General features: G+C 36.7%; 6 protein-coding genes across 7 annotated transcripts; 3 read left to right on the top strand and 3 right to left on the bottom strand.

The window, feature by feature from the left end:
* Positions 1 to 3,528: 3,528 nt before the first annotated feature.
* Positions 3,529 to 5,860, bottom strand: LOC106437915 (ERBB-3 BINDING PROTEIN 1-like). The gene is made up of 9 exons (XM_013878932.3): positions 5,607 to 5,860; positions 5,442 to 5,526; positions 5,210 to 5,359; positions 4,981 to 5,134; positions 4,500 to 4,715; positions 4,290 to 4,426; positions 4,128 to 4,219; positions 3,869 to 4,045; positions 3,529 to 3,764 (listed from the first exon to the last, which is right to left on the bottom strand). The coding sequence occupies exons 1-9, from the start codon at positions 5,698 to 5,700 to the stop codon at positions 3,688 to 3,690; spliced, it is 1,182 nt and encodes a 393-aa protein (XP_013734386.1). The 5' UTR covers positions 5,701 to 5,860; the 3' UTR covers positions 3,529 to 3,687.
* A 1,993-nt stretch (positions 5,861 to 7,853) lies between these two features.
* LOC106437913 (em-like protein GEA1) lies at positions 7,854 to 9,021 on the top strand. The gene is made up of 2 exons (XM_013878930.3): positions 7,854 to 8,058; positions 8,364 to 9,021. Exons 1-2 carry the CDS (start codon positions 7,941 to 7,943, stop codon positions 8,762 to 8,764), a joined length of 519 nt encoding a protein of 172 aa, XP_013734384.2. The 5' UTR covers positions 7,854 to 7,940; the 3' UTR covers positions 8,765 to 9,021.
* Positions 9,022 to 9,290: 269 nt separating this feature from the next.
* On the bottom strand, positions 9,291 to 11,915 carry LOC106437912 (chlorophyll synthase, chloroplastic-like). Its single transcript, XM_013878929.3, has 14 exons — positions 11,649 to 11,915; positions 11,533 to 11,577; positions 11,359 to 11,447; positions 11,189 to 11,276; positions 10,953 to 11,038; positions 10,773 to 10,859; positions 10,631 to 10,696; positions 10,472 to 10,555; positions 10,343 to 10,404; positions 10,179 to 10,254; positions 9,953 to 10,097; positions 9,802 to 9,878; positions 9,678 to 9,725; positions 9,291 to 9,536 (listed from the first exon to the last, which is right to left on the bottom strand). Exons 1-14 carry the CDS (start codon positions 11,797 to 11,799, stop codon positions 9,474 to 9,476), a joined length of 1,167 nt encoding a protein of 388 aa, XP_013734383.1. The 5' UTR covers positions 11,800 to 11,915; the 3' UTR covers positions 9,291 to 9,473.
* Positions 11,916 to 14,048: 2,133 nt separating this feature from the next.
* LOC106437911 (phosphoinositide phosphatase SAC8) lies at positions 14,049 to 18,268 on the top strand. The gene is made up of 20 exons (XM_013878927.3): positions 14,049 to 14,294; positions 14,440 to 14,514; positions 14,607 to 14,734; positions 14,819 to 14,910; positions 15,000 to 15,057; positions 15,179 to 15,235; positions 15,315 to 15,348; positions 15,457 to 15,537; positions 15,624 to 15,730; positions 16,010 to 16,096; positions 16,181 to 16,258; positions 16,380 to 16,444; positions 16,589 to 16,687; positions 16,855 to 16,954; positions 17,156 to 17,264; positions 17,360 to 17,432; positions 17,506 to 17,599; positions 17,683 to 17,769; positions 17,875 to 17,941; positions 18,011 to 18,268. Exons 1-20 carry the CDS (start codon positions 14,144 to 14,146, stop codon positions 18,136 to 18,138), a joined length of 1,770 nt encoding a protein of 589 aa, XP_013734381.1. The 5' UTR covers positions 14,049 to 14,143; the 3' UTR covers positions 18,139 to 18,268.
* A 2,687-nt stretch (positions 18,269 to 20,955) lies between these two features.
* LOC106437910 lies at positions 20,956 to 23,608 on the top strand. Of its 2 annotated transcripts, XM_013878926.3 has the most exons (7): positions 20,963 to 21,283; positions 21,398 to 21,579; positions 21,822 to 21,981; positions 22,326 to 22,502; positions 22,598 to 22,681; positions 22,784 to 22,865; positions 22,935 to 23,608. In XM_013878926.3, exons 1-7 carry the CDS (start codon positions 21,206 to 21,208, stop codon positions 23,357 to 23,359), a joined length of 1,188 nt encoding a protein of 395 aa, XP_013734380.1. In that variant the 5' UTR covers positions 20,963 to 21,205; the 3' UTR covers positions 23,360 to 23,608. The 2 variants fall into 2 exon arrangements, with proteins under 2 accessions (XP_013734379.1, XP_013734380.1); XM_013878925.3 differs by having other exon boundaries at positions 20,956 to 21,579.
* On the bottom strand, positions 23,548 to 27,250 carry LOC106437909 (CRM-domain containing factor CFM3B, chloroplastic). Its single transcript, XM_013878924.3, has 9 exons — positions 26,249 to 27,250; positions 25,702 to 26,176; positions 25,489 to 25,619; positions 25,049 to 25,408; positions 24,795 to 24,951; positions 24,411 to 24,703; positions 24,259 to 24,318; positions 24,068 to 24,166; positions 23,548 to 23,991 (listed from the first exon to the last, which is right to left on the bottom strand). The coding sequence occupies exons 1-9, from the start codon at positions 27,071 to 27,073 to the stop codon at positions 23,737 to 23,739; spliced, it is 2,655 nt and encodes an 884-aa protein (XP_013734378.1). The 5' UTR covers positions 27,074 to 27,250; the 3' UTR covers positions 23,548 to 23,736.

Below are 27,250 nucleotides of genomic sequence, written 5' to 3'. Positions count from 1 at the left end.
AATTAATTTTATATCTTTTAATTTTATATGTTAATATATATATATATATATATATATTCGAAATATATTCATTAAAATAAATATATTATAGATTATAGATTAATTTTTTTAATAATTTAAAATAGCATATTCATACTGTTATACCAATCATCTTATTAAACAGTTTAGCAAAAGCATATAGTTTTTGCAGCATACTGCTTTTATATACTACTTCTATATACTGCTTTTATAGCATACTCCTACTCAGTGCCGGTCCGGACTTACCAGGTGCCTATAGACTTAAAAAATATGCCCCTTCAATATATTAATTTTTGCTTTATTTTTTGTTATTTAATAAAATAGCATTAAATCATATTAATATTTATTTATTTTTAAAAGAAAAATATGAAAACCTTATTTATGAAGTTTTTTTTCAAAAGTTATTTGTCAGCATCGATTGTTGAAATCCCAAAATAATTTTTTGTTTATTAAAATTTCATTTTTTTAAGCAATAGAAACCAACAAATATAAAAAAAAAATGAAAACTTACATGACATATGCAGCTATTCCGATGGATATCAATTAAAACAAACTTGGAATATGAAGAATTGATCATTTGAGTTAATTGTTATAACTTCTTCAGCTATTATAGCAAAGATCAACGCTAGAAATACACAAAAGACGTCAAGAAAATAAATGTTTGTTAGTTGTTACTAATACATAGGTTTCCTACCAAAAAAAAATACATAGGTTTGTTATTTGCCAAAAAAAACATTTTGTTTAATTAAATTTATTTATCTAGTGTAGTGCTGGGAATATGAATCATTATCCGCGGCCCCGTTCCATTTGATCCGCTGCGTGGTGGATGCTGATCGAGTGATTTTAAAAATTTGGTTCACGGATGCGGGTGCGGATTGAGTGATTTTTATGCGGGGCGGGTGCGCGTCAGCCAAAATTCAGTGCGGGTATCCGATAACCCGCAAAAACTATAAAAAAAAAGATTTTTTTTTTTTAAAATATTATTTTTAAATAGAAAATTTTTAAAAAATTATTTAATTTTAATTATAAATAGATTAATATTTAATATTTTTAATAAAAAATATTTAAAAAATTAAAAGTTATTGTTATTTTTAATAAAAATATTTAAAATATTAAATTTTATTGTTATTTTTAATAAAAAATATTTAAATTAATAATTTTTATTATTAATAATACTATCTGTGGGTCTAGCGGATCACCCGTGGGTTTAAATGGGATGGGTGCGAATTTCATATTTTCTTCTAGCGGGTGAAGCGGGACGGGTTTGACCCGCAACCCAGCTCTAATCTAATGTCATACAATTTAATATAGGGGTTGATTGGTAAGTGCTGTGATTTCATTTTTTGATTGTAGAAATATTGTTGTGATTTTTATTGTTTTGGCTTTAGATTTTTAATTTTTAAAAGTCTTTATATTTGGGCTGTAGGTTTTTGTCTCTGCAGAGAAATTGTAAAGACATAAATTCAAAGAAGTGCTGTGGATTTTATAAAATGACTGTGAGCTTTAAAAAAAATATAAATTAAGATTGGTGTAGATTTAGTGCTCTAAAAAGAAATGAGGCCGTAGAGAGCACTCACAGCCACTACCAATCACACCCATAGAGAATGAAGAGGGGGCTAGGATCTTCTTCTGCAGATTAAGTAACTACCCGTCTCTATTTCTATGAATAAATCATATTAAATTGTTAGTATTATCAAAAAGGACATTATTATCAAAAAAAGGAAGAAAAGAGAGTACGAGTCGAACCCGTGTATTATTATCCATATATACATCAATAAACTTGTACAATAATACGTAGAAACCGGATAATTTTTTAGATATATGAGCAAGAATTCACATGTACACTTTATAGTTTGTTAGATACATTTATTCTTGTATGAAAGTATGGTGAAATTTGGTTGAATTTAAGAGTTTAAAGAACATATGTAAATGTACACATGTAGTTTAAAGAACATATGTAAACGGACACATGTTCAGTTAGATGTTAATGTACACATGTACACTTTAAAGTTAATATACATATGTACATTATGAAGTTGATGTACACATGAAACTAGCATGAAAACACACATACTAATTAGACGCTCTTAAACAAGGTGTGAAGGATGATATTTGGGTTCAGTCATATATCAAAGATGCCCGACCCTGTGTGTACATGGGAAGAAGATAAAAAAATTCAAATGTACATTGTGTTAACATTATCTTGAGTTCATGAAGTCGCAGAGGCTTAGTTATTTAGATAGAAAGGCTACAAAAAAGCCAAAAATGTGTACACAATCACTCTGTTGTATAATACAAAACTAGGTGTACACATGTACAGTTTGAATGTAATGTACACACGACATTTTTTCATTAATGTTGCAAAATTACGAAAATAACCTCATCTTCTTCCTTAGCCATTGTCGACCAGAAACCCTAATCTCCGCCTATCTCGCCTATTTTCCACAATTCTTTACATTCTCAACTTGTTTTTTTGTGTATTTTTACCCAGATGTGATAGCTTTCAATCCTAATTCATGGCTTTAATCTTAAAAGTTCAAACTAAAGTGATTTTTTTGGTTTCTAATTTGTTGAACGATTTGTTCCATCAAAAATATAGCTTGACATATCTCAAAAAATAGATTGAATAATAAAACCACTGATTATAAACATATTTTCTTCAAAAAAATTTTAGAAAAAACAATATTCATTTTGCAAAAAGAAATAAGGAACTCAATAGGAAGAAATGAAAAAGATGATACATGGGATCCACTTCCTTTTGTTTGCTATGAAGAACCATGAATAAATCCTACAAAAGTCAGATATTAAATTAGTTAAGGTGATATCATTTAGTTATAAGCTTATTTAGTTAGTTTATAACTAAAAAGTGAGATTGGTTAAGAAAAACTACCCTAATAGCACAAACTGCTCCATAATGTAAAATAAACTCATAAACTGTCTCTGAATGTAATTCTCTCAAGATAAAATGTGAACTTATGAAATTTGGTGCCGATAAAACTTTTATGAAATTTGGTGCCTAAAGCTCTTGTTTTATGGGCTTTAGCCCAGGGTCGGCTCTGCTACTACTACTAAATTATATATCGTTTTCTTATATATGGATTGGAATCAATCTTTGGATTTAGCTGCATGTTAACTTGGATTTAAGTATTTAAAAAAAAAACTATTGGTCCATCAAATATATGAATGCAAACTATTGGAGCATCCATTTTACACCCTTCAAAGACATAAAAACTACATTTCGAGCAAACCATGTGTATTCAGATTTCATAAGCTAAAAAGTTCATATCGACATTCCAAGATAGAAAAATGTCTGGTTATTTTCTCAATTAACAATGTATATCTAGTTTAACTTCATTTCTTTATTATATATCTTTCCGCTAAACTTCATGAGAGACCTGAGGTACACAAGTTTCACGATAATAAGATGAACTTATTACTATCCAAGATCATCTTTGATTCATGAGCAAAGCCGAGCAGAACAATACGACAGAACCAATGATTAAGAAAGGGTTTGTGCAAAAAAAAGAGAAATCAAGTTAATAAGTAACTTTTTGTTCTTTTTTACTTCTAAGCAGAGATTCTCTGAAACCCCAAACATACAAATAAAGCAGTACCTCAAAGTTCCAAAAAAAAAAATCTTTAAAAGAAAACAAAAGAGACATCTCCTTCTCATTCTTGAGCATTGCTGCTTGTTTCCATTGGCTCAGCCTCCGTTGAGGTTTCCCCTTTCTCTCCAGCCTTCTTGGCTGCAAAAAGAATCACAAGTCATTATAGATTCTTTTCTCAACAAATGTGGATTGAGTTTCATGGTAAATAAAAGTCTACAAACATAATTTTCTAAATTTCATACCTTTCTTCTTCTTTCCACCACCCTTCTTCTTCTTGATAGCCAAGGCTAACCACCCTTTGATCTCAGGGTCATCAACGGTCTTCGTAGGTTGAAGCTCCTGAAGTGAATGTGAAGTGATCCTATCCGATCCATTTGGCATCAGCAAAACTGTGAATTTGATTTGAGCAACAAAATCCCCTGTTCATGAACCAAATAAATATATCATGAGTCTCACTCTCAAAATCAATCTAAAAGAGGCTAAAGGATTCATAATCCTTACCAGGCTTCTCGTAAAGTACAGGATATGGTAGCAAATGGCCATGGTTCACACACTCCACAAGTCCAAGTCGTGCCCTTTTCTCCTCCAGTGACCTGTATTCTCAGGTAACGTTAGCAGCTGAGATAATATGTAATTAAGTGCTTCAGAAGGTACAAAAGACACCTTGCAGTGAATGGCATATGGGGGAAGTTTTCTTTAATCTCGCTGAATATGAATCTGGAGGCCTTCATCTTCAACTGATAGTTAACATCCGCATCCTTCTTGTAAACAGTTGTCTGCTTCTCGTCTAAAAGCTTCGGCTGCAAAATTGAAAGAGTATAAGAAACAATGGCAATTTGACGAAGTTTTGCAAATGAAGAAAAGCAATTTTACCTTGCCATCACCAGTGCTTGCCACAATATCAATGGCATAGACTTCATTCTCTAGAAACTCAGCATCGTCAACCCTTGTTTCTGGAGTGGATACACTTAGGAAACACTTGCTTCCATCTATCACATTCTGTTTCATCTGGTGGGAAATAACTCCTTCCACAATTTTGCAGTCATAGGCTTCAGCCACCTTCTGAATAGCTTCAGTGACAGCATGGTTCTGCCACAAGAAAAATAAACACAATTTTAATTGTCTTGATCGTAGTAACTTATCCAGAATCAGAAAACCGATAAGACCTGTTCAGCAAAGTTGTTCTCACTAACAATTTTGTCTACAGAGGACTCAACTAGAAATGAGAATTATAAACTTCCCATCCGAGTAACTATGACAAAAAGCATCATACGGATAATAATCCATAGCCTAATAAATCATTAAGAGCCAAATGTAACAGTTACAGTAGCACAATTAAAAAAAAACAGGTTACCTTCTTCCCAGGACGAACGAGCCTCAAAGCAACTTCAGCAGCAGTGTTAGCAGCTGCAAGAACATCAGCTTTGCGTCCAGTAACGGGTCCATCATGAAGAACATGTGTGTGGGCAACAAGGGCAATGAACCCATCAATATGACATCCCATATCACTGCAATGGAGAAAAGACAAAACACGATTAATCACACAGAAATATCTAAAACACAGACAAACTTAAGTCTCTTACATTTTCAGCATATCACCCTCTTCCAAGAGGGTCTCATCACTTGCAAGCGGTGAGAAATGACCAACGGTGTTGTTGACAGAAACGCACGTCGGGAAAGCGACACCTCTATCAATCTTCTTCTTGGCGTTCTTGTACATGCTCCCTGTTTGCCTTTTTTATACAGAAAACAAACAAACATATGAGCAACGTAAACTTTATTGCAGAGCACAAGGACCTAAAAACAATAACTAACTCTTTGATAAAGGCGTCTCCTTTCTCGCAGATATCAACAATCTTAGCTTTTGGCTTGCACTCAGCCAAAACAACCTGCAACGCCTCTGCAAATTCCAAACCCAAACAAATGAATACAAGCAATGAATACAGAACCTAATCGAAATCGTGAACGGGGGATTATTACTGTTAACGATCTCAGCGGCGCTCTTGTACTTGGTGACGACTTCAGGAGAGGCAAGATCCAGCTCCTTCTCGTCTCTCTCATCGTCCGAACTCATCTCTCGAAGGTGGATACTCGCAGGGGTTTAAGGAATTCGTAAAAGGGTGTGGAGAGCTATTGTGGGTGAGAAGCGAGACGACGTTGGCTCAAATAAAGACACTAGGGTTTTCGCTATGTGTCGTCTCTTCTTAACGACACCGTTTAACATAAAAGAAAACTCTTGTTTTGTTTTGTTTACGTTTCCATTTGTGGCCATGCGTTTTTCATTTCACTCCATCATGGGCTAAACGGTGGCTGTTTCAGTAACATATACGTTCGCTGGCCCATCTTTAGCATTCACCAACTCTTTTAAGTTACCAAAACAATTATTAACTAGGGATTATGCCCGCACATGCGGACATAGTGTTTTTATAGATATTTATATGTTTATAACTATTAAATCAAAACCAACATAATAAATTATTAATTATGTTTTTAAAAAAATAAATCAAATATTAAACTTTATATTTTATAATAAAAAAATATAATTTCAGATAAAACACAACATATTTAAGAATTATCTTATATTTTAAAAATATATTTTATTTTTGAGAATTTTATTATATTTACTTATAGTCAATTATCAAATATAACATATAAATAAAATATTATTAATATATATTCATTAGTTTTTATCAAAATATATATATGCTTATTGTTGTGCTAAATTTTAAAAATATTCACATATATTTTACAAAATATATTTATTTGTTTGATTAACATTTAATTATAAATTTTTTTATATCTAACTATAATTTTTATAATAAAATATTATTTTCAGATAACAGCAGAATATATCTAAGAATTATCTTATGTTTTAAAACATATTTTTATTTTTGAAAATTTTATTATATTTATTTATAATCAATTATCTAATATAATATATAAATATAATAGTATTAATCGAAATTTTTTTAAAATTATTTATATTTTAGATAATTCTTATTATTATTAATTTTTGATCACATATTTAATCAGATATATTTTAAATTCGTTTTTATTTTCGACTAATTTATATAATTTATTCATTAAGGGTATAAACGATGTATTATTAATTTTAATCACGTTTTTAATCAGATAGATTTGAAATTCGTTTTTCTTTTTTGACTAATTTATATAATTATTCATTAAGGATATAAATGATATTAACTGCTCTAACTTTTAACGTGAGAATTCGAATGCAAAAATTTACTTCGTAAATAATAGTATAGATTTACTGTATATGGTTTTTATAGATAAATTTGTTGTTATTGTTTAAAAAAGAAATTGTTGCAATGATAGAATCTTCAGTCATCTTTTATAACGCGGATGTTAGTAAACTATGAACAAATTGATAGAATAAATTCAGCAGAAAAATGAATGTTATAAAAAAATAGAATAAATTTATTCCTTTCCTTTTTGTTAAAATTGCAGTAAATAACTTTAAAACAATTTTAGTTATATAAATTAATATAATATTTATTTTATTTATGTATGTATTTAAATTATCTATTCTACATTATTTTTATAGAATAAAATGACAATCAGCTAAATTGCAATGTGTATGTTAATTAAGTATAAATCGATATGCGTTAAAAAGAATAGCGAAAATATTGAAAAATTTCCAGTGTTTTTTCTGAATGACAGTGATAGATAAGCTCCATGCCTTCAACTTTATAATTTAGATATGTGTGTTGTAACACTTTGTTGTCCTTCGATGTCTTGGAGAAACAGAAATTGGATTAGGTTTTTTTTTTAATTAAGTCTTAACATTTGCACCAAAAAAAAAAGAAATTGGATTAAGCTACTACTAAACCGAAGTCGTGTCAAGCAGCTCGTTGATAACTGTAGCAAGTTGAGTGAGTAATGACAGCTACTCTATACAACTTTAATAGTTTTTTTTCTTTTGGTAATCATGTTAAATACAACTTTATAGTTATATATGTTTCTCATAACATTTTTGAGTTCCTTTGATGTCTTGGAGAGAAACAGAGAAATGGATTAAGCTGCGTACTAAAACTGAAGTCGTGTCAAGCAGCTCGTTAATAACTGTAGTAAGTTGACTGAGTAAGCATCAACGTGTCATCTCCACACAGCCAACTCTCTCAGGTTTCGCCGCGTCTTCTCTTCCACGTGACATCACCTCACCTTTCCTTTTGTAACCACAATGTTTCTATTTATAGGAATATTATTACGTCGTCCGTATCTGTGTCGGAGCATAAAACCAAACAAGAGCTTAAAAACCTTAGTTACATATCGTGTTTCTTTTTCTCATTCAAAATGGCGTCAAAGCAACAAAGCCGAGAAGAGCTTGATGAGAAGGCCAGGCAAGGAGAGACCGTCGTCCCAGGTGGCACCGGTGGCAAAAGTGTCGAAGCTCAAGAGCGTCTAGCTGAAGGTATTATATATGTACTTCGGTTTAAAATTTTGCCGCTCTTTTCTTTTTCTTGAGGTTCCAAGTATTAGATTATAAAAGCTACTAATAAACCCTTTGGACCTGCATATATATAAACTATTGTTTGTTCTGATCTCAGAATGATTTTATGAAATAGTATACACGCTGTAATCTTATTATTTTTGCTGAGAAGAAAGACCCATTAAAGCACTTGCATATCTTAGAATATAAGATGGTTTATAAAATGTTCTACGTGAATATGAAGTAGTCTCCGTGCTTTAATAATGAAATGTATACACGTTACTCAGGAAGGAGCAAGGGAGGGCAGACGAGGAAGGAGCAGCTGGGGCACGAGGGTTATCAGGAGATTGGACACAAAGGAGGAGAGACGAGGAAGGAGCAGCTGGGGCACGAGGGTTATCAGGAGATGGGACACAAAGGAGGAGAGACGAGGAAGGAGCAGCTGGGGCACGAAGGTTATCAGGAGATGGGACACAAGGGAGGAGAGACGAGGAAGGAGCAGCTGGGGCACGAGGGTTACAAGGAGATGGGACACAAGGGAGGAGAGACTAGGAAGGAGCAGCTGGGGCACGAGGGTTACAAGGAGATGGGACGTAAAGGAGGACTCAGTACCATGGACAAGTCTGGTGGAGAGCGTGCGGAGGAAGAAGGGATTGAAATCGATGAGTCCAAGTTCACCAACAAGTGATACTAGCTTGCAAACTATCTACTAGTGTCCGCTGCAACGTTTTGTATTATATAGTCTGAATAAGTAGCCTCTAGGTTCCGTAAGTTGCAGCGAGGTCTTTTGTTGTTTTAATCTAGGGTTAATGTAGCGTCCCTAGCTAGTCTTATTTTCATGTGTCATATAACTACGCATGGCTTGTACTAACGGCAGTGTTGTACCGCTCTGGAAGTTTTTTGAAGTTTTGGTGAGGGTACAATCAAATAATATATATGTCTTGACACTTGTTGTTTCGGTCATTGCTACTTATTACCACGAATGAGGCAATAACATGCAACGAGATATATTTGAGATTGCACAAGTTTTTTTTTTTTTTTGCTAAAGAGATTGCACATAAGTTGTGCTTTGAAACAAATAACAGTCGATAGAAAACGTGTAAAAGCAGACGTGAAGTAACAAGACCGAACGTACTCTACCCAGTAAATTCATGACGTTCAACACCACGAGTCCTTTAAGAGAGATGAGAAGACATTTAAACAGAAACGGGGCATAAGAAACGATTTTTCCAATTTCACCCAATATGGCTAACTTGATACAACAGAAATAACTTCTAGCGACGGTACATGCACATATTAAATACATATTGTTTTCAAAATCTTAGGCTAGACGATGCTACAACCTGCCCAGATTTGTGGTCCGCAATGGCGCAAACTCCCATCACAACACAGCTCGTTCAGTGACTTGATGCCAAAGCCGTCACGAATATACCGAGCACCAAAAATGGCTGTGCACTTGCCTGTATTCAAAGCCAGTGTATTCTCGTTAAAAAGGACCTATCAGCCTTGAGTTTTTTTTTTAGATATTTCAAAACAAGAAAAACTCCACGTGTTACCAATCCCAGTTTCATTAATTACACTCTGCACACGGATGACTTTACCTGGTACTTGACGTCGTATTTGACAGGATCCTTGAGAAAGTATTTAAACTGCACTTTGAAGAAGAGTGTTATAAACCAGACGAGTGACAAGAATGTAGCTGATGAATATGTTTTATGTCCTTACCTGAAACACAATCTGGGGAATAATCAAAGCAAGCAGCGCCAACGCATAGTAAGGTTTGCCAGATGCTAATAGATATCCTGCAACCAAAATAGACATCTCACAAATGATCATCTAGTTCATAAGATCAAGCAATGAACAAAACTCTACATACCGGCAACGGAGAGCTGAGTAACGTCTATAGCACTAACGCATATCCATTTTGCAGCCTCAGTGCCAAAAGCCACTGGGAGAGACTGAAGTCCCATTGCTCTGTCTCCTTCAACACTTTTGAAGTCATTAACAATCGCTATTCCCAACTGCAAGTACATGATGTGAAACCAGAATGTTAAAAAATATAATAAAATAAACATCATAAAAGTTTGCAGGAAGAGTAGTACCCCAGCTATGCTGTACAAGAGTGTAAGAACAACAACGTCTGGCGTAAGAGTGCCAAACAATGCTTGTCCAGCCCACCTATCAATTAAGTGAACAATAAAAGAACAGATCAATGAGATGAAAGCACAGCAGATAATGAATGATATGCACAATATATCTATGTTACCATGGCAAACTGATATAGCTTGCTCCAAGCGCAAAGTTTCCAACCCATCCATTTTGTTTTAGCTGCAAGTAGATGTATTGATAAGTGCTAAACTCCAAAACAGCATTGGAGTGTATATAAATAGCTTACCTTAAGAGGTGGAGCAGAGTATATATAAGACAACAAGGACCCTCCCAAAGCAAGATAGAACAAAGTGGGAGTGGTATGCCCTGCCTGAAAAAGGAAAGGTTTAGCAATTCTGATGTAAGCTTTTAACTGTACTGGTTACATCAAAAACCACCAACTTACCCACACGTCTAAGACTCCAGCAATTCCAAGACCTCCCAGTAATAGCACCCAGACTTGTGTAATAACCTGCATTTAAGGAGAAAATTAGTACCAAACAAACAAACTAATGGTTAAAAAAATCTAAATGTTCTGTATCACGTACCTCTTGCTCTGATATTGCTCCGGATGGAATTGGGCGATATGGCTCATTAATAGCATCAATCTCTCGATCATACCAGTCGTTGATTGTCTGGAAATCGACACTTCTTAGACTATATATGGCACTAAGATAAATGAACTAGCATAAGAAACAACTCTGCTTCTTGTTGTGTTGAAACCAGACCTGTGTATAGCCAGTAAGACATGGGCCAGACATCATCATGCAAAGAATCGACTTAGCAACGTCCTCTGGAGTCCAATGAAAGTTCCCTGCCAGCAACCGAAGATTTTAGTCATGGTACACTAGAGAACACAAGTAAAAAGATATTTGGTGAAGACCGAAGACGTCAAGAAGATTGTAAAGAAGCACCATGACAGTGTTGAATTCATCTCAAAAGGAGGTTCATATATATATGTTACCTGAAGCAGCAGCACCACAGACCACTCCCCAGACTAATGGAGGCCAAGTGACTGGCTTTGTAAGCTGAAGACGAATCTTCCATTTATTCTGAACACAAAGAAAGAAACAAGTGAATCTTCTTCCATTGGAGAAAAAAATAAAAAATTTTGGAGAAGATGAAGAAACTCACAGTCTCTTGAGCAGCTCCTTTGATACCAAGAAGCTGGTTAATGCTTGAACCACCGGCTGCTGGTGCCTTGTCAGGCACCTGAGATTTAGCTGCAGTGGAGATTCATTTCAAAACCCTAGTTAAATAAGCTTGTGTTCAAACGAATGACTTGAAGAACAAGCAAAAGTTTTAAACCTTTATCTGTATCAGTCTCCGCCGCACGCACAACAAATCTCTTCCCTACGAACGTAACAAACCCAGTTAGAAGTAGAAGAACGTGTTCAGCATCAAAGTACGGTAACGTAATGTACCAGAAGAGTTGGAGTCCAACGTCGACCAAGCGGAACGCCGGCAAGTGAACTCGACGGAGACCGGGTTTTGGAGAGAGAGTGCTCCAACTCGGTCGACGGAGGAAACTCTGGAGGCGAGGATGGATGAGACGGTGTTGAGAATGGAAGTCATAGAAGCGGCGGAGAGAATCGTCTCTGGTGGCTGTTAGCCGGAGATGGGAGGGGTGTGAATTTTCGGACAGTATGCTGTTTGGGGAAATCAGTGGTTGTAAGTGACCGACGACGATAAGAGAGTCTACGTCACAACTTTTGTCGGACTAGGTTGTTGTGTTACCACGTGGGGTGATTCTATTGGGCGTATGGTAATCACCTTGTATAAAGTACCATTTAAAGAACAAATGGTTTCACCCCCTGTGGTGAACTCTCTAATTCACGGTGAACTCTCTAATTCACGGTGAACTCTCTAATTCACCTCTAGTCTTAACACCAATCAAATTGACATGTAGGATTAATAAAAAAGGAAATAAAACTTAAAAGAAAAAAAATAGGTAAAAAAAAAAGTCTCCGTTAACAAAGAAAATAACGTGTGTTTTGTTACGCCGTCCATCGACGTCTTCTTGTTTATAGCCCAGAGAAGATAGAAAGCTGAGTCTCCAGTTCTATGCTTTCAAATCAAATTTCGATTTCATCTTCTCCAAATCAAATCAAGCCATGTTGCCTTATGACTAGAAAGAGCGCTGATGGTGGAGATGAAGATGATGGTATGGGATTCAAACTTGCAGGCCCCAGGGAGGAAGAAGATGACTTTACTTGTGAACCAGTCTTGCCTAAAATTCAACAAAAGAAACCGATGGCAATTGGAAATCAGACACTACAACTTGTTTAAATAAAAACGCTATTTGTAATGTATTCTTAGAATATAGACTTGCAAGTTCATGAGAACTCACTGATGCAAGTGTCGTGATCTTTGATGTAGTAAGGTCACAGCAACAGACTTTTAATGTATTCTTAAAATATAGATTTGCAAGTTCTTTGTTGTATTTCTTCTTCTTCGTGGGACATCTGATCTGTAAATCAGAGATATAATCCCACCAAACCCAAGGTTTCCTGGTTTAATTCCACACTTTGAGAACTGCAAAGCTGTCTCGAGTGTTCCACAACCACGTCTTTCCTATTGTCTTGAATATCAGTGACATAACCTTTCTCAAGAATCTGAGCAGTGCCTTTAAAATCCTTCACAAACTCCATCAACATGTCACACTCAACGATGGCATGGAGCTTGACCCCATAAGGGAGAGGCCGTACTATTGTAGCATTGATCTCATCCTCTACAATGACACATGAGGAATCTCCCGGGCTGCAGCCTAAAACTATCCAATGCATTGCCATAGTTATATTGTTCTTCATTGGCCATCTTAATGGATCCGCTTTTTCTTCTACAAATTTTACAAGAATTATACTTTCAACATATGGTTTGATTTTACTCCCATAGAAAATAAAGAATTTGTTTCTGTTAAATATCTTCAACCAGAGCCATGTTTGTTATTATGATGTTTGCATATCTTCAACCAGAGCCATGTGGATTTGAAGCTCAAAACCTAAGAGATAAAACAAAGATCACATTATATTCCTTGCTAACAGCGGCGACTAATTTTTTTTTACCTATTTTTTTTTTAAGTTTTATTTCCTTTTTTACTAATCCTACCTGTCAATTTGATTGGTGTTAAGACTAGAGGTGAATTAGAGAATTCACCACAGGGGGTGAATCCAAGTTTTGTTCCCATTTAAATAAGAAATGGATTTTGATTAAAAAAATGGATTGTCAGATATTCATATAATTTATATGGTTTTTGGAACTTAAAAATGTATGATGCTTAGGATTTGATTTTGAGGTGTATAAGACAACAATATGATATGATTTTAGCAAAATATAGGATTTTATAATTTTTGAAATAAATATATTTTACAATTGTGAAGAAATTTTTTTTTTTAATTTTACATTTGTAGTGAAAATATGTTTTACATTTTAACGAGGAAAAGGTAATATTGTTTTTAAAGGAAATATGTAAATTTTATTTTTCTGAATAATTATAAACTTTAATTATGTTTGTTTGCTTGCATGCATCCAAATTATATGTGATTTGATAATCTCAAATGAATCATCTCAATTCATAGAGTAGTCTTATTTGATTCATCCAATTATTATAATTGTTTCTGATTTGTACAATTAAAATTCTCAATTATCATTGAATACCTGATGAAGCGCAAAGTGAAAGAGTTGATTTAGCGCTTTTTTTGGTTGCGTGATCAACAAAACAGGTTTAAGGCCCGGCCCATTCGGTAAGAAAAGCCAATTAGTTTCGAAAATAGACACGTGTCAGTAGTCAACGTTGAAGAAAAATAATAGAACCATCTTTGACATTCTTTTCCCTGATCCCGTAAGCCGTAACCAACCATCAAACTCCAGACATCAATCAATTCAATCTTATTTTCGAATAATCCTCGTAATCACGCAAATGGAGATCGCTCCATCTTCAAGTAGATTCAAGCTCTACGATCAACTCGAGCTTCTGGAGTTTCCCGATAAGTACGTTGTCAAACCCGTCGATTCGCCTCATGAAGGCTTCTCCGTCGATCGCCGCGACGGCAACATCAAACCTCTCGACGGTATCACCTTCTCACCTCTCTCTCTCTCTCTCTCTCTCTCTCTCTATGTCCGTTTTCCTGTTTTGATTTCGGAGAGGAATCTGTAATTCATTTCGCGAGCTGTTTGTTGTGTGTGTTGATGTTACTATTTGTGTACTAATGGCAGACAACACTAGTTCTGGTAATGCTACCAAAGTGTCTACAATCTTTGGTGTAGCAGGAACTATTAGGCTCTTAGCAGGTGAAAGTTTCTACCTTTCTATATTTTATTATTTTGGTTTCTGTTAAATTGGAACCTTCACTGTGTTTGGCTACTGCTCAATGGGAGTTTAGGAACGTACTTGCTCGTTATAACATCTCGGGAGGAAGCTGGGACTTTCCTCGGTCTTCCCATTTTTCGAGTTACAGCTATGAAGTTCCTTCCTTGCAATGGGAATTTGAGGTTTGCTACAGCTCAAGAAGTAGGTTTTTTTTCTTCTGTAAAGTTTCTATTTTTGGAGTTTTTTTCTTTAAGTTGTCTGGAATGCTTTTGGTGGCTTGTGCAGAAAAAGGACGAAGCGTATTTCAGGACTCTGTTACAGGCACTTGAGACTACCCCAGGATTGTATTTTTCATATGAGACAGATCTAACTGTCAAGTAAGTTTTGGTTATCTTTGGCTAAATAGTGTGTCATTCTCTAGACTTACGAATATATATATATTTGATACATTCATCCAATGTTACAGCTTGCAAAGACGGTGCAAGCTAGCTGTTGGTTGGACGAGTAAGCCCATGTGGAAGCAGGTTGGTTGTTCTTCTGATCATTCTGCAACTTGTATTTTTTTTTTCTTTTTCTATTACTATATTCTTGTCTGATTTTAGTTGGTCTAGTAAAAGTTAGGCTGAAGGTTAACTTGCGTCTCAGGCTGACCCTCGTTATGTTTGGAACTGGCATCTTTTGGAGGAACTGATTGAATGCAAAGTAAGTTGTCGCATTCTAAGTTGAATATTCTCATTCCATGTCAAAACTTCACAGATCTAATCTTCTCTTTTTGTGGTAGCTGGATGGTTTTATTACCCCTCTGCTTCAAGGAAATATCCTTTCTTTATCTTCTGTTTCGATTCTTCTTGGACTGTTTATATATATGTATACGTAATGTTGTGTCTCCCAACGTGTTTGTTTAAAAATTAACCAACGCTTAAGCTACCAAGTTGCTGAGCTACAGCTCAAGAATACTCCTTCCGTGATATCGTTAATTTCGAGGCGCTGTACACGTCGTCTAGGTGTGTTTATTAGTTTTGTGACTAGTGCTGTTGGAAAATTCAGTTAAATGCCTGTTTGATACTCATGGTGGAATTGGCATTTCCAGGTACACGTATGTGGAGAAGAGGAGCAAATCTTGAGGGAGACACTGCTAATTTTGTGGAATCTGAACAAATAGTGGAGATTAATGGTTTCAAGTTCTCTTTATTGCAGGTATACCCTTTGTTAGGAGCTCTTTCATGTGTTGTGTACTGTCAAAATGATCTTTTCTTGTTACTGTACTGGCTGTAATATCTGTGGAATTACATTCCTTTGTTGCTATAAAATGCTCATTTCAACTGAGTGGTTACTGTTTTAAGGTTTTGGATATGCTCGAAATTCACTGTTTCATTATTATTCTTATATAAGATATCTTAGTTTATATAAGATTTCTCAGTTTAAAGGTTTCCTTTCATTTTTGTGGGTTGTAACCGTCATGCTTTAACTTGCTAGGTTAGAGGTTCAATTCCACTTCTATGGGAGCAAATCGTTGATTTGAGCTATAAGCCACAGCTTAAGATAAATAAGCATGAAGACACGGTAATTTCTTATGATTATGAATGTTACATATTTTTAATTCACTGTCCATCCCTCAACCTTGATTAAGTTATTTTCTGCATCCAGCCGAAGGTCGTGCAGCGCCACTTCCATGATCTTAGCCAAAGATATGGAGAAATTATGGTAGTTAACCTAACAGATCAGGTACATTTCCTTGCTCCTCATTGCAGATAAGAACATAATGCATTTTGACATTTTAGCTTCAGTTATTTTGTGGTTGCTGCTACGCAATATTCACTTGCTTACTTTCCTTGTCTACAAATAGCATGGAGCTGAAGGTGAATTAAGCAAAGCATACGCCACCGAAATGGCGAGGCTTCCAAACGTGAGGTAAAATTCTTTTTCCGTTTCCTGACACTTCGTAATAATTTATTCGTTTGTTTGGATGTCTTTCACCTTTCTCTTTATTTAATCTGTTCTTACATCAAAGTTGAATTAGAGGTAGTATTAGCTAATGAGGTTGTTTTGACACAGATATGTCGCCTTTGACTTCCATCACATCTGTGGAACTACAAACTTCGACAACTTGGGGGTACTTTATGAACAGATTGGGGATGAATTTGAAAAGCAAGGGTAAGCAAACAACTTATTATTCTTTTAGTTCAGTTCTAGACACTGAGTTAATATTTGCATAGCAGTCAGATCAGATTTGTTTGTTTGTTTGGTTAAAGTTAGGTAGATGCTAGCTATGTGCAGAGATATTTTTTTTGTTTCAGCTGCCACTAATCCAAGCTGAGCAGATACTTCCTTGTAGACGCAGAAGGGAACATCCTAGAAGAGCAGAAAGGAGTTATCAGATCTAACTGCATCGACTGTCTTGACCGCACAAATGTTACCCAGGTTTGTTCAATTTGATTTCTTACTCTCGTTTTTCTTTCATTTCCACCAGCCATCTTGATTGGTACAAGTATTGGTCAAGCTACTAATTTATTTGGGGGAGAAAATCACTACTTGCATATCCGACTTCATCTGTGTTTGCTAAAAATAACATTGTCACTGAACTGCTTCTGATTGCATTCAAAAACTTTTTCATGTGAAAAGAATTACATGGCCCAAAAGTCTTTGAATCTACAACTTCAAAGGATCGGAGTGCTTGATTCCGCAGAGTGTGTATCCATGTTTGAAGATGATTACACAAAGTTCAGAACAAGTAAGTGAATGTCACTCACTTGCAACTTGTCTTAGCTGTATGATATTTTCTGCCTTTTCCTCAAAAAGATAAAATCCTTTTGGCTTTTCTGATAGTTTGGGCTGAGCAAGGGGACGAGATTAGCTTGCAATACGCCGGGACATATGCTCTTAAGGGCGACCTCGTCAGGTGAGAAAATGTCCGCCTTAAGATTCTTTTATCATATTAATTTAGAAAGAGGATGTTAATAGTTACATGGCAGGTACGGGAAACAAACTGTATCTGGAGCAATCAAAGATGGCATCAGTGCTATGTCGAGATATTATCTGAATAATTTCCAGGATGGTGTGAGGCAGGCAAGTAGTGTCTTTTTTACAAAGATTAGATTCGATGTTTTTATGTAAAAGATGAGAAATAGAGATTTTTCAATTGGTTGCAGGATGCTTTGGATCTCATAAGTGGTCGCTACACAGTGGGCACAAACAGCCCTTCACAGCTCCAGCCTATTGGAGGATCACAACCGTCTGTATGTTCCTCCTGAAATGAACTCAAAACAGTCTGTTAAAAATGGAAAGATACTGATCTGATTTCGTTTATGTTATGTTTTGTTTGCTGGGTGAGAATAAAACAGTTTCTGCCAGTAGCATCAGCATTGTTGATAGGTGGTGTGACAGTGACATCTTTCACTATTCATCAAGGTAAAGAAAGGCTTTTAATTTTATATGACTTATGGGGTTGGAGTTGATTTTGAATGATATAAACAACAGCGGGAAGAAACACGCAGCAGTATCTGGCGTCAGCTTTGTGGGCAGGAGTGACTGCAGGAGTGGTGGCGATGATCAAGGCCAATGGAAGGCACTTGTGTTCAAGGCCTCGTCTTTGCCATCTCATTTGATTCCTTTTTCTATATATAAAGGGATTCTATTCGCTGTGTACCACATTCTTTTTTTTTCTTCATATCTTCTGTTTCCATGTTAAACGTCGTACAAGCTTCTAACAATAATTAAATAAACATTTCCACTGAATTTTCAATTTAATTCAATTGATCATACATATTTATTCCATATCTTATCGTAAGAAGCTAGGTTTTGCAAAATTACTAACTGTATGATCTTTTTGATACACAAACACTAAACCTTTAAATATAAATATGTAATTAAATTATAATCCATAAATTAAAATATAACCACTCAATATATACATAAACCAATCATTTACAAATAAACTAATTTTATACTTTAAATTATTAATTTATAAAAATGAATTAATCAATTTATCAATCATAAAACATAACTTTAAACTATAAAGTTATAATTTAGTTATGAATTATTATGTTCAATATACAAGAAGGATATGGCAACTAGGTGGATGACGAGAAATTATTCGTAATTAGGTGGTTAGAGAAGGTGTTATTGTTTAAAGACGGTAATGTCTTTGCGCGTGGTGGAGAACACGATAAGTTTGCGCGTGAAGGTGTCAATGCTTTGAAGTTTTTTTATGTATACTTAATTTAACAATTTTGATAACAATTTTCTCTAAAAAACAGTTTGCAATGAAGTTAACTCTCTTCTATCTGGATTCTAGTGGGGTCATAGTGACGGTAAAAAGAAGGTATCATAGATTTCTTAGAAAAGAATATGTTTACCAAAGAAGGAAGGTGGTATGGGATTCCGTGATTTGAGAGCTTTCAACTTGGCTTTATTAGCTAAGTAGGCATGGAAAATAGTCCAAAACCCTCAATCCATAGCAAGAATTTATAAAGGAAGATACTATAACTCGTCGATATTATTACAGTCGACAAGTTCAACTAGTTCCTCGTATGGATAGAAGTCTATACAAGAAGAGGATAAAACCTTCTAAAGAAAGGTTTGGTCTTGCAAGTAGGGGATGGGAGAAACATACGGGTTTGGGAAGATTTTTGGCTTCCAGGTGTTCCTCCACGCAGATTGATATCTCCTTGTTCTCATCCTAACATGATAGTTTCGGAAATTATAAATCATTCTACAACAACATGGAATGTGGATAAGTTGAATGCATTATTTCAGCATGAAGATGTTGATTTGAGGTTTAATTTATCAGATCAATATGTTTGGTATGTTTCAAAAAAACAAAAAAAAGATCAATATGTTTGGTCATATACGACAAACTTGGAATATACGGTAAAATCAGGTTACTGGACAGTTATCCATGATTTTATGGATGAAAATCCTATCATCTCTCCCGAGGGATCTCTGGTTCTAAAGGCTCATATATGGAAATTAGAAATTCTCTCCAAGATTTAGCAGTTTCTTTGGAAAGCTATTTCGGGAGCTCTTCCTACTTATGTTCAGCTTTGCTCTCGTGAAGTTAATACTGATCCAGTTTGTCAGAGATGCTGTATGGAAGAAGAGACAACCAATCATGTTCTGTTTTCCTGCTCTCACATACAAGCAACATGGAGATGTTCAGGTTTGCCGGTACTAAATATTCAATCTCAAAATCTTGAAGTTAATATATCTGCCTTGTTTGATATTATGAACGATGCTGAAACTCCAAGTAGGATTGCAAAGTTTTTGTTTTGAGTATTGTGGTATATTTTGAAATCTAGAAATGAGTCCCTCTATGCTCAAAGAAATGTTCACCCTATGGAGGATATTTATCGAGCATCAGAAGCGAATGCTGAATGGGATTCTGTGTATGTTAGAAAGAAATCTACAATGGAAACCTCTACTAAACCATCCTCATGGTTGCCTGCTACCCCAGGTTGGCTAAAATGTAATTTTGATTGTAGCTTCAGAAATGAGAATGGCACTGCTAGATTAGGATGGATCATTAGAGATGATCAGTGATCGTTCATTCTTGCTGGAATGACTCGGGCAAATAATTTATCCAATGCGTTGCAAGGAGAAGCTTTGGGCCTATTATTTGCGATGCAACAGGTGTGGATTCGGGGTATGAAAAAAATTTGGTTTAAAGGTGATTGTATTGAACTTGACCGGGTGGTGAATCAAGTGGTTCTGAATCATGCTCAACTGGATAACGTCCTTCATGATCTTCGATATTGGATGACTCGGCTACCTGCTTGTTCTTTGGCCTCGGTCAATCGTGTAAGAAATAGGGCAGCCGATGCTTTATCACATCATATTTTTGATGAACAAGCTGATGTTTTAAGTTTTTCAGTTCCTTCTTTTTGGTTAATAAACTTCTTGTATATATTGGCCATATACGTTATAATTATCAATGAAACGTTGTTCAAAAAAAAAAATACTAACACACTTTTTAAATAAAACTAAAGAATTTGTTATTTGGTTAAACAAAAGTATATATATGAATTAGAAATTATGTTTTGTATTTTAATATGTATTTATTATCTATTAATAAAATTTAGTTTTTATAATTAATTATTACGAAGATTTAAGATTAAAATGTAATATATAAAATGATTTTAAATATATATTTGATAATTTTTGTTGCCCACGCTCAAACTTTTATTACGAGGATTACCCACCCTCAAAATGCGAGATTCATTGTTGCAGATGTTTTAATGATCCAAAATTATTTTAAAACCTACCGGCCTTTAACCTGATGAGCTTTCTACTGACTTTTTTTTTAATTGAACACGAGCTTCGACTGACTAGGCACCGGCCCAGCGTGTTGACAAAACGTGTTTCACAAAATGTCAATAATTGAGGATATTATTTGTTTCTCGGGTAACGAACAAGAATTGTTGACGCGTGGGAAGTGTATTTGTCATCTCTCACACTGCTGTTTCTTATCGTTCTGTCACCCGCCAACGTCTTGTCGACACACCAAAACAATCAAAATCTTCTTAAAACTTAATAAATTACTCAAAAGAAAATTGCTTCTTCTTCGTCTTCGATTCTCATGAAATTCGAATAGTATTGGTTTTCCTTGGGGAAACTAACATTTGTCTCAGGAAGATTCTTCAGATCGGAACAAAGATTCTCCAATCAAGAAACGCCATGGATGAGATGTTATCCGATCTAATGCATTTCCTGAAGAAGCCCTCTCTTACAGAGACATTCGTCGACATCATACTCTGCGCAGTACCGATTTGGCTCGCCGTAATGATCGGTCTATTGATCGGATGGTCTTGGCGTCCGAGATGGACAGGGTTGATCTATCTAGGGTTCCGTTCCAAGCTTCGGTTTCTATGGACTGCGCCGCCTGGGTTCGGCGCGCGGCGGCTTTGGCTCGCTTTCACAGCTCTCTCGGCTTTCTCCGTTTGCCGTACCCTTTGCTCAAGGCTTGACACAAAAGCCAACAAATCTACCAGTGGTTCAGCTTCATCGCAGGCTAGTGTAGAGGAGAGTCTTCAAAGTGATGAAGTTTCCAGGTCAGTTTATTACACAACATGTGTTGTTTCTCTGTTCTGTTTTGATTAAACAAGTTTTGGGTTTTACTGAATTTATAGAGTTAAGAGTTATGTGTTCAAAAACGTAACGTCTACTTCCAAATATTAGTAGGAAAGAGGTATCTCATATGTGTAGTATCCATCTTTTGATGTTAAAATAACGATTTTGGATTAGTTGATGATTTTTGGTTAGAATCTTAGAGAAATGGGTCATTGATTTGCAGAGCTAGCGCGACGGTGGGAGAGCAGGAGATTGTGACAGAGAATGATTTAGAGCATCTGTTACAGCTGCTTGAAGTTGGAAATGCGACCAGGGAATGGCAATCCATGATGGACAAGACCACTCCTAATATGAGTTACCAAGCTTGGCGTCATGAGCCCGAGGTAACCCTAATTCTGACTCTTGCTTGCTTTGTACCCAAGGAACAAGCCAAGTCACTGAGAAAAAAAATGAAATCTTTTTAGAGAGATTTGAATGATTTCCAGTTAGTTTAGTTTCTTGGGGACAGATAGTTTTCTTGTTACGAATCATTATGGGTTCGGTTCGCATGAGGGGAGATGTTTTTCTTTGGGTAAGATCAAGTTGAATGATACTATCCTTTTTGTCTCCGATTTGATGCAATGCTTCATTTACTACTCCAAAGTGACTTTTGGGCTTTTGCTAGATATAATAGCACTGTGGGTTTAACCGTGTTGTTAGCCTGAAAGGTTGTGTTGTTGTTTGCCAGACAGGTCCTGTTGTTTATCGGAGTCGAACCATATTTGAGGATGCAAGTCCAGATATTGTTAGGGATTTCTTCTGGGATGATGAGTTTCGACCTAAATGGGATTTCATGCTTGCCAACTTCAAAACTTTGGACGACGACACTCGCACAGGAACTATGATTGTTCACTGGCGAAAAAAGGTCTCTGCAGCTTAATGATTCTTTACTCTTCTTTCATAATCCAATTCCAAGCCCATTTGTTTCTTGTCTTTATTAATTTATTAGTTTGCATGCAGTTTCCCTTTTTCTGTAGTGACCGAGAGTATATCATTGGTCGGAGAATATGGGAGTCTGGAAATAAGTATTATTGTGTGACAAAGGTAATTTTCATGCCTCATTAACCCATTTATCTCTTATTAGATTTTCAGTGTTGTCAAACATTGTTCAAAGAAAGACAAATCACACTTTTGTTGATATTGTAGGGAGTTCCTTATCCAGCTCTACCCAAGCGTGATAAGCCGAGGCGCGTTGAGCTTTATTTCTCAAGTTGGGTTATCAGAGCAGGTATGCCTTTTGATTATTTTTAAGCTGGCATGTAATTTGAATGTTAAAACAAATACAAAAAAAATGCAGTTGAATCCAGAAAAGGAGATGGACAGCCATCGGCTTGTGAAGTATCTCTAGTCCATTACGAAGACATGGGAATCCCAAAAGACGTAGCAAAGTTAGGCGTCCGTCATGGCATGTGGGGAGCAGTCAAGAAGCTAAACTCCGGTTTACGAGCCTACCAAACCGCCAGAAAATCAGACTCTAGTCTATCTCGGATCGCTCAAATGGCAAGGATCACCACAACACTGAACATGGATTCTACAGAATCATCCACAGGAGATGAAGACAGAAGCAGAGCAATGGGCTATGCAAGGAGACAGCGGGACAATTTGAGAATGGACTGGAAATGGGTAGTTGTAGGAGGTGTCGCCTTGGCTTGTGGCCTGCACACTGGGGTCATTGGTAAGGCTTTACTGGCCGGCGCTGGGCAGAGACTTGCTCGTAGGTGAAAAACCTCGGTCGTATTCTTATTATCTTCCCTTGACAGAAAAAAGAGAAACGTTTACATATAACCAAGGCAGATGTATTTTTCTTTCCGATGAGAAGAGAATGTGGTTTTGATGGTGAACCATGTATAGTAGTAGCATTAAGCTGCGGATTCTAAATTGTTTGAGACCTATCTTACTACAATGGAGAGTTAGATATGCATGTATCTTCCAAATAATATAAATCTACAAAGCTCCTAAAAGCTTACAATCTTTGCATGTGATACACTTTTAGTATACCTCTCACTGCATTGATCAACAGAGAGTACACAGAAGATAGATAATGTCAAAACTTATCTCCTGCATCAACTCACAACACAGTGCATACTAGCTCGTGGTTCTTATGATTGCAGATGACGTTCCTCTTTCTGTTGATCTACAAAGGTTGCTTCTGGTGTTGTGGAGGATGTCGACTCAGCATCAAATGGTGTAGCGGAGGATGCAGAATCATCATCAAACTCAGTTTCTAATTCATCTGAATCCCAGTCTTCATCTTCTGAATCAAATTCAACATCAGATAGTGAACCCTTGGCCTGAACCCCACCTTCTTCACCATCCTCATCGTATGTATCTAAATAGATGTCATCTCCTTCTCCCTACAACAATTGAAGAGCACCACAGAATGTGTCATAGTGGTGAAATTCAGACAAGTATAAGGTAAGCACATCATACATCTGTCTCTTCGGTCTCCTCGTCGCTAGAAGAATAAGCCATTTCAAGCTTATTGTATAACACTTGAGCTCCCTTGTCTTTTACAAGTTCCACTTGTTCCTGCCAGAATGGATTCAGAGTCTCATGTTAGTTCATTGCAGAACCAAAAAGAAAAAAACGTTTTCGTTGAGTCAGCAAATGTAGATCCATACGATTTCAGCTCTCAACTCCTCTGTTCTCGCCTGTACCACCGCAATATGTTTTATAATAGCCTGTTGGATGATAAGAAACCAAACTAAGTGTTACCCATTATTGGTTGATCGTTTGATTAGAAAATTAATGGCAAATGTTTGTTATCACGAACCTGGCGTCTTTGGAGCTCAACAGAACGTGCCAAAGCTTTTCTCTTTGTCAAGAGGTTCTTAGGCCTTAACTCGGAAGGACGCTTATAGTCTTTTCCTCTATACACGATAATGGCATAGCCTTTGGAAACCTTGTCAACAGAAACCAGGATTCCTCCACTCTCGGCTTCAAGGGCCAATGCCACTTTCTGCGCACCCTCAAAAGTTTTAGCCTTCACAAGAATTTTTACTAGCTCCCTGTATTTCCAGTGCAAGTGCATGTTTTCCACAGTACCATCAAACACCCCTCTTCGACCTGAAGCAATCAAATTCAAGTTTCTCAGACGAGGCCACATCCCAGAGAAGACATAAGTCATCATCCTACAGATTGATACAATAAATTTTACCAAGAAGTAAGAAAGCTTTCATCCTTAATCCGAGCTTCTGGAACATAAATCTCTCTTCCTCAGTTATGCCCTCAGTGTCTGTTCTGTGTTCTGATGGCTTCAGAGATTCCTCTACCTTAGCTAATGCCCGTTCAGCTTTCATCAACCTTTTCTCAGCCTATAAGAGGTTAACAAACTAGTTCAAGAAGCAATCTTTTAAGACAAAATGCGAATTGACAGGAAGGAAGTAAAGACTCAAGGCAGCAGGAACTCACAAAAGCAAGTTTTCTTTCCAACTTCCTGACAAGATTTGCAGACCTCAGTTTCTCAGCCTCTTGTTTCACTTCTTCCACGTGATCATCGTCGTCCAGATTCCTTCCCCACTTACTAGCTGCATCAAGAGTTTCTCCAAGAGTACCGGTAGAAACAAGGTGGTTTTGATTAGCCTTAACACGTGGGACAACCAGACCCGATGACGCTCTTAGACGTGCCTGTTCCTCTTCGTCTTGGAAAGTCCTTGCAAGTCTCTCCTTCTCCACCAGTGCTTCTGCTACTTCTGGTGACAAAAAACTCTTCCCTCTGTAAAAAACAAGAAAGTCTTTGTTCCTAGAGAGCAGCATACCTCCCGTCAATCTCTGCAGTCACCACGGATCACGATATCAAACATTCTGCATTTTCTATAGATGCATGTTACTCAGCTGTGAAACCTTATTACCTTGATGTCCTCAGCCATTCTCTCACTGGTAGTCAATTGTACACCACGTTTAAGGGCAACCTTAGCAATCAAACTCTTCTCCCATAACTTAACCATGGCTGTTGCCAACCCTTGCAGCTGTCTACTTCGACCTATAGATCCAAAGAAAATCTCACTCTTCAAAGACCTTATCAGGAACTACAAAAAAAAGAGTTAAAAAGGAAAATCAAATACCCAAAGCAAAGTGTGGAGGAAGAACTTTGCCAAGTCTCCTTAAAGAGGTTGCCTCCTTTTGTCCCAGAGTTGATCTCACTCCATAAGGAAGAACCCTGAAAGGAGGTTCGTAACCAGGTACGATCCCTGGAAGCATATCAGCATCAACAGGTAATGGATAACCTCCCTGCCAGTCCGTGTACCGAGGACCAAGACCCTCTAACAATTCATTTATTTCGTCTTCATATTCTACTTCTTGATGAGATGTCCTGTCTTCATTTCCCACATTTGTTGCCTCCTTCTCTAGCTGAGGATGATGCACTTGTTCAACACTATGATCCACTCTACTTGTGGGTAAGGAAGAGGGCGACGTCTCTGCTCTTCGGTAAATTTGCTTGTTCATTGTTGCTGATGCATCCCTGCAAGTGTCGTTTTTGTATTTGTACAAGGCGATGGAAGTCCCTGACCTCCAAATCACCAAACCACCAGTTTTTCTCTGCCACAGTGAAGAAGAAAAGACATCAAGATTTTGCAAACACATCTAAAGAGTATAATGCAGACTAAATACCTCCAAAAGTTCATGCATCCGTCTCATGTTGAGCGCATTTGTACCTTCGATCTTAAGCCTCACAATCTCTGAGCTCTTCCACTTCTCCTGAATTGCATCAACCACAGCCTGAGTAACACCTGCACCCTTAACCCTCATCTTGCTCTTGGTTCTAAACATCAGATTCCTCAACCGATTCAGCTCTGCTTGCGGAAGAGTCATCTCCGCAAGAGAGTATCTACTCTCCTTCTTAGCTGTCCACACTCCGTTTACTAGCTCCTCCTTCTCCTTCTCCTTCTCCTTAGAACTTACTTTTTCCCAAGGAAACTTAACTTCTCCATCACCTCCATAAGCACCAAACGGTGACTCCTCCGAGAATCCACCTCTCGTATTCCTCACATTCCCTTCTTCCTCCTCCACAAACCTCCTCTCTTGTTCAGTCTCTTCATCTTGAAACTGATCATCGTCAACAAACCCAAACTTTTTCAATTTCTCCACAATCCTCTCCATTGTACTACTTCCACCATCACCATTCTCACCACTCGTTACCCCTAAATCAGAAAATCTCTCTCCTTTCCGATGATTCAGCACAGATTTAAACTGATTCTGCTTCTGGGTCCTGTTCCAATTCTCATCCCTACCGCTACCACTACATAGTTTAACCTTCCTTGTACAACAGAAACCGAATCTCCTGACATCACCGAGTGAAATTGATGGACTGTACCTTAAGAATCGGAGGGAAGTGGCTCCGTGGAGCTTACAGAAGGAGCTTCCCAACGAATCCACCGCAGTAGTCGTCGTCGTGGCGGCTGCTGGATAAAGATGGCGAATTGAATTCATCGCCATTTCTGACACAAGTTACTCTCCAATTGGGTACTCACAGAAATACAGAATACATCAGAAAAGCTTCAACTTTGATCAAAAGCTTTCAGCGTGGATTCGTTCGGCTACGAGACGAAGCTCGAACTCAATGTTATCCATGGCGGGGAAAGATGGTTATAGATATCTAGAGGCTTGTTTGGA

Source organism: Brassica napus, chromosome A1 (genome assembly GCF_020379485.1).
Source record: "Brassica napus cultivar Da-Ae chromosome A1, Da-Ae, whole genome shotgun sequence".
NCBI classification, from domain to species: domain Eukaryota; kingdom Viridiplantae; phylum Streptophyta; class Magnoliopsida; order Brassicales; family Brassicaceae; genus Brassica; species Brassica napus.
The sequence above is the reverse complement of the archived record's forward strand: the minus strand, read 5'-3'. Positions and strand labels throughout refer to the sequence as shown.

Bases quoted from the DNA above. Each gene is read 5' to 3' on its own strand.
- LOC106437913 (XM_013878930.3), top strand. From the start codon at position 7,941: ATGGCGTCAAAGCAACAAAGCCGAGAAGAGCTTGATGAGAAGGCCAGG. The intron at 8,059-8,363 runs GTATTATATATG...CACGTTACTCAG, and splicing joins TCAAGAGCGTCTAGCTGAAG to GAAGGAGCAAGGGAGGGCAG.
- LOC106437915 (XM_013878932.3), bottom strand. From the start codon at position 5,700: ATGAGTTCGGACGATGAGAGAGACGAGAAGGAGCTGGATCTTGCCTCT. The intron at 4,427-4,499 runs GTAAAATTGCTT...TCAATTTTGCAG, and splicing joins CAAGCACTGGTGATGGCAAG to CCGAAGCTTTTAGACGAGAA. The intron at 3,765-3,868 runs GTATGAAATTTA...TTCTTTTTGCAG, and splicing joins TGGTGGAAAGAAGAAGAAAG to CCAAGAAGGCTGGAGAGAAA.
- LOC106437909 (XM_013878924.3), bottom strand. From the start codon at position 27,073: ATGGCGATGAATTCAATTCGCCATCTTTATCCAGCAGCCGCCACGACG. The intron at 24,704-24,794 runs GTAAAATTTATT...TGATTGCTTCAG, and splicing joins GAAAGCTTTCTTACTTCTTG to GTCGAAGAGGGGTGTTTGAT. The intron at 24,319-24,410 runs GTTCGTGATAAC...ATCATCCAACAG, and splicing joins TTGAGCTCCAAAGACGCCAG to GCTATTATAAAACATATTGC.
- LOC106437910 (XM_013878925.3), top strand. From the start codon at position 21,206: ATGGATGAGATGTTATCCGATCTAATGCATTTCCTGAAGAAGCCCTCT. The intron at 21,580-21,821 runs GTCAGTTTATTA...ATTGATTTGCAG, and splicing joins CAAAGTGATGAAGTTTCCAG to AGCTAGCGCGACGGTGGGAG. The intron at 22,503-22,597 runs GTCTCTGCAGCT...GTTTGCATGCAG, and splicing joins TTGTTCACTGGCGAAAAAAG to TTTCCCTTTTTCTGTAGTGA.
- LOC106437911 (XM_013878927.3), top strand. From the start codon at position 14,144: ATGGAGATCGCTCCATCTTCAAGTAGATTCAAGCTCTACGATCAACTC. The intron at 16,688-16,854 runs GTAAGCAAACAA...CAAGCTGAGCAG, and splicing joins GATGAATTTGAAAAGCAAGG to ATACTTCCTTGTAGACGCAG. The intron at 17,433-17,505 runs GTGAGAAAATGT...GTTACATGGCAG, and splicing joins CTTAAGGGCGACCTCGTCAG to GTACGGGAAACAAACTGTAT.
- LOC106437912 (XM_013878929.3), bottom strand. From the start codon at position 11,799: ATGACTTCCATTCTCAACACCGTCTCATCCATCCTCGCCTCCAGAGTT. The intron at 10,556-10,630 runs GTAAGTTGGTGG...TTCCTTTTTCAG, and splicing joins CTGGAGTCTTAGACGTGTGG to GCAGGGCATACCACTCCCAC. The intron at 9,726-9,801 runs GTAAGGACATAA...TTCAAAGTGCAG, and splicing joins TTCCCCAGATTGTGTTTCAG to TTTAAATACTTTCTCAAGGA.